Genomic DNA, 5102 nt, shown 5'->3' with positions numbered 1-5102 from the left:
CTTCTGATTTATGAAAGAAGCAATAGTAAATGTAGGTTCTTCTTTACATTAGAAATTGCTTCTGCTATTTCTCAAAAATTCGTTTTTTTCTATTTAGCCAAATATTTTAATTTTAAAATAAAATAAAATATAGTTTTAGCTTCGTAGAACCTTCGCAACATGCTATAAACAACGGCTAAATAGTAAATGCGCTCATTGATTCGCAAGTCAAGCATTAGTAGACTTGTTCATCCATCGGTTTGGATCGGATTTGGCACGTTTCGGATTAAAATTTTGAATATCAAATTTTGTAAAATGCAATCAGAATTCAATTCAAATTAACCTCGGATCAAATCGAATTTTTGATGTTTGGTTCGGATAAATATTTCGGATTTCCTGATCGGATTGTACGCCATATTAAGATGCTTATAGCATTGTATTGGTGCAAACCACCAACATCCCAATATCTAGTTCATAATCTTCATCATTCAATATTTAATAAAGTTCATTAAACAAAGTAAACTGAAATCCCAAATAAATGTTTAAATCTAAAATGAAAGTGTAACTTTTTATATCAATGCATATATTTAGGATTTCTGGTCGGATTGATTTAAAATTGTACCAACTCGTATCCGAAATTTTAAAAAACATAATCCATATCCGAACCAAATATCATTAACAAAGTAAAACTCCAATCCCAAATAAATGTTTAAATCTAAAATGAAAGTGTAACTTTATATCAATGCATATATTTAGGATTTCTGGTCGGATTGATTTAAAATTGTACCAACTCGTATCCGAAATTTTAAAAAACATAATCCATATCCGAACCAAATATTCAAAATCCGATATCTGACCATCCGAATTGCGTGGATGGATTTGAATTCTCGGATATATCCAAAGTGCACAGCCCTACCAGTTAGGCAGCTACTCCTTTCGTTAGTACAAATTGAGAGTGGGACCAATTATTTTGTTCGTTTTATTAATTTAACGTGATATTAATTATTTGATTGGAGACGAAATTTAAGTTATTAATAAGCAATAATGGAAGAGCATTTAAGTAGCGATTGAAAAGAAGAGGAACCTAACAACACAATCAGAGTGTAATAGTTTAATGAATATAAATTCTTCAAAATGGCGTAACCACGTAAGTTATATTGAGATAAAGATATATTAATATATTATATAACGTCCCAAACTAGCGAGTGTAACAGAATTTTGAACGGAAGGAGTAACATATATAAATTATACATACTAGAGAAAGAATAAACATCATATATTTAACAGCCCTACTCCAGTCAACACGAATGGGCCTTAGGCGCAGCTCAAATTCGAATTTAATCGGACTCTAATGCGGGTATCGGACACTAGGGAAAAAATTCAAAAAAAAAAAAAAAAAAAGAAAAAAACACCCTATTGGCGAAAGGACTGAAAACTTTATTTTAAATTAGCTAAATACTTTATCTCCTTAAATTCGTCATGATTTGTCAGTTAGACATTCATTTAACTAGTTACCAAATAAATATTTTGATTTAGATATATATCTTGCGAATTCCTCAGGATTATATCTCAGAGGGCATGGTTTTCAAATATAATTTGTCATGTAAAATCCTAAAAAGAGAAGAAATGGGCAAATAGGCACTTTTCAGGCCGCTAATTAATATTTAGCCGGTGTTTTCGTAATTATTTAATGTTTAACCACCTTTAAGGCAAATAAAAAATTTAAATAAAAATACCCCTAGCTAAAATATGGAAAAACTCCATAACACTATCATAGAGTTCAATATTATCAATTCGAACTTCCGGATACATTCTTGGAGTTTCACTTTTGTAAGATTAATTTTTTCTTATAACAACACTACTTGTTTGAACTCATGATTTTTACTGAAACTCCAGGACAATGACCTTGAATCTTAACTGTGTAAATTCGAACTCTAGGTCACATATTCATTTGTGGAAATTGAAATTCTAGGTACTGGCCAAGTATGAAGATGTACCATGAATGAGATAATCCCTTAATATTATTTGAGAAATAAAAATAATTCTTTTAACATTATTTCACTCATATTATTTGAAAAATATTACTTCACTTCAATATTACAAACTTAACAAATTCATGAAATTTAAACCTCCATGAAAAAGTTTTGAAGTTTATACTTTAAACTTTAAATTGTAGACTTCAAACTCAAATAATTTTTAGTATGCCGGAATTTCACATGTTAAAATTTCGACCACCATCTTGTCATGGAGTTTTTTGTATTTTAGCTAGGTGTAACTTTTTGTCCAAATTTTATTTTCACCTTAAAAAAATTATTACTTCTCAATTATATTCAAAATGGGCTAAATACTAACAAGCAGTTCAAAAATTGGTCATCTGAGCTAATTTTTTTTTTTTTTTTTTAATTAATAGGGGGATCTAAATACTAACAAGCAGTTCAAAAATTGGTCATCCGAGCTAATATATTTTTTTTTTTTAATTAATAGGGGGATAGGGGAAGGGGATTATAACGTGGGAATTTAAACCCTCACCAACAAGGTGAAGAAAAGCCTAAAAATTACACCTTCTAGATTTCCAAACTCTTTCTTGATTTTTGCCTATAAATATAGTATGTTGAGTGCTTTGTATTACTCATCCAATTGAACATTTCCCAAGTGACTTTTTGGCTCATTTTTATTAAACCATGAGCACTAAGGTATCCTCACTGTTCATTATCCCAGCATTCTTGCTTCTCCTAGCCTACAAAATAGAAGGTGGAGATATTGTGACCTATTGGGGCCAAAATGGAGGAGAAGGTAAATTGATTGACACATGCAACTCTGGTCTTTACAAAATTGTGAACATTGCCTTTTTATCTTCTTTTGGTAATTTCCAACCTCCTAAGCTAAACTTAGCTGGCCATTGTGAACCATCAAATGGTGGTTGCCGAATATTGACTAATAGCATTAGAAATTGCCAAAGCATGGGAATTAAGGTCATGCTTTCCATTGGAGGTGGTACAAATACATACTCATTGTCATCAGATGATGATGCTAGGCAAGTTGCAGATTATTTGTGGAACAATTTTCTTGGTGGCCAATCCTCTACTAGGCCACTTGGAGATGCCGTACTTGATGGCATAGATTTTGATATTGAACTTGGGGAATCTCATTATGTTGCACTTGCCAGGAAACTTTCTGAACATAGCCAACAAGGTATGTCAAGCACTCATTTCACCTTTTTTTATTTTTTTTTAAACATACATCTTAAAGACAAGGGGATGGATATCATGTCTTTTTCTTGAATAACATGGTTAATGGTTCCCTTTTGATAATATATAATTTGGGTGTGTTTGATACGAAAGAAGCCATTTTCAGAAAAATGCTCAAAGTCATCAAAAGGAGAAAAATGACTTTGACTTGTGAATTACCGAAGTCATTTTTCTTAGTGCAACTATCTTAACTTTGAATTTCATATTATTTGCTCAAACCTACACTTGAAGCATTATAGATAATCAAAAGTTTGATATGAAAACATCCAATTTACTAATGTTGTTATTAATCTTTTTCTTGAATAACATGGTTAATGGTTCCCTTTTGATAATATATAATTTGGGTGTGTTTGATACGAAAGAAGTCATTTTCAGAAAAATGCTTAAAGTCATCAAAAGGAGAAAAATGACTTTGACTTGTGAATTACGGAAGCATTTTTCTTAGTGCAGCTATCTTAACTTTGAATTTCATATTATTTGCTCAAACCTACACTTGAAACATTATCATCAAAAGTTTGATATGAACAACATCCAATTTACTAATGTTGTTATTAATCTTTGATCTTCTTGAAAAAAATATTCTTGCTCACCAACCAAACACTAGGTACTTTCTACTAAAGAAAATAACTTCAGTCAAACCAAACACACCTTATTCGTGTTGAATTTGTGATTGAAATCAAGTGTAGATGTTCGAGCCACTTATTTTTTATAATCATGGTGTTATGGCCAACATGCATGCACCTCAACTAATTCCACAAGTACTTGCTATCTTCCATCAGCACATTTATCGGGTAACTCTATATATTAAGGCTCGAATAGATGGGGAGAAATCACCTAATTTATTTTTACCTCCTTTGAGATTTGAACATAAAACCTGATGGTTCAAAAGTAAGTTGGTTAATCACTAGGTCACTTCCTTGGGTGCAGTCTAGATGTTCAAGACATTAGAGTGACAGAAATTAACTCATTCACTTATTATGTCTTTGACAGGTAAAAAGATTTACTTAACTGCAGCACCACAATGTCCTTTTCCTGATAAACTTCTTAACAATGCATTGCAAACTGGTTTATTTGACTATGTTTGGGTCCAATTTTACAACAACCCCCAGTGCGAGTTCACAAGCAACCCAGAGAATTTCAAGAGCAGGTGGAATCAATGGACATCAATTCCTGCAAAGCAATTGTTCGTTGGACTTCCAGCAGCCAAAGCAGCAGCTGGTACTGGTTATGTTCCAAAGGAAGTGCTAATCTCACAAGTTTTACCATTTGTGAAGGGTTCTCAAAAATATGGAGGTGTTATGCTTTGGAATAGATATTCTGATGTTCAATCTGGTTATGGCTCTGCTATTAAGGGTGCTGTCTGAGTTATATTATTGGATTTGTCCCTCGCGTTATGCCATCATTAAGGCCTAAATAAAGCAAGTTTAATTTGCTGATATTTGCCTACAAAGTATGTTGTAAGAGTTCTAATTATTCGTTCTAATGAAAACATGAAGAATTAATTATAAAGTCATTTTATTTGAAAAGATTTGGTGTATGCGCCACTCTTTAATTAATAAAAAGACCTCATTTTCTTTTTCCTTTTTTTCTTCTTCTCGTAAAGTTTGAGTTTAAGGAAATGACCTTAATGGACCTAGAAGCAGGTTGATTATCGACCATAGATTGATGTCCCTGCCACTTGGCCATTCACACAGATCTTTTTTCACTAAGAAGGAGTTTGATTATCAATAGTGGTTCAATACAAAAAATCTTAAGATTGAACTCATAGAATTTAAATCCTGGATCCGCCTCTGTCTATCACAGACATGAGATAATATAGAACAGTATAGTTCTACTCCATAATTTTCTGAAACTGTAGAAAAATTTACGAGTAAT

The 5102-nt window shown here is 31.9% G+C and overlaps 1 protein-coding gene across 1 annotated transcript; it reads left to right on the top strand.

The window, feature by feature from the left end:
- The first annotated feature begins 2605 nt into the window (after window positions 1–2605).
- LOC132068578 (basic endochitinase-like) lies at window positions 2606–4807 on the top strand. The gene is made up of 2 exons (XM_059462216.1): window positions 2606–3171; window positions 4218–4807. The coding sequence occupies exons 1-2, from the start codon at window positions 2661–2663 to the stop codon at window positions 4589–4591; spliced, it is 885 nt and encodes a 294-aa protein (XP_059318199.1). The 5' UTR covers window positions 2606–2660; the 3' UTR covers window positions 4592–4807.
- The last annotated feature ends 295 nt before the right edge of the window (window positions 4808–5102 follow it).

This window comes from Lycium ferocissimum, chromosome 8, assembly GCF_029784015.1.
Source record: "Lycium ferocissimum isolate CSIRO_LF1 chromosome 8, AGI_CSIRO_Lferr_CH_V1, whole genome shotgun sequence".
NCBI classification, from domain to species: domain Eukaryota; kingdom Viridiplantae; phylum Streptophyta; class Magnoliopsida; order Solanales; family Solanaceae; genus Lycium; species Lycium ferocissimum.
The sequence above is the reverse complement of the archived record's forward strand: the minus strand, read 5'-3'. Positions and strand labels throughout refer to the sequence as shown.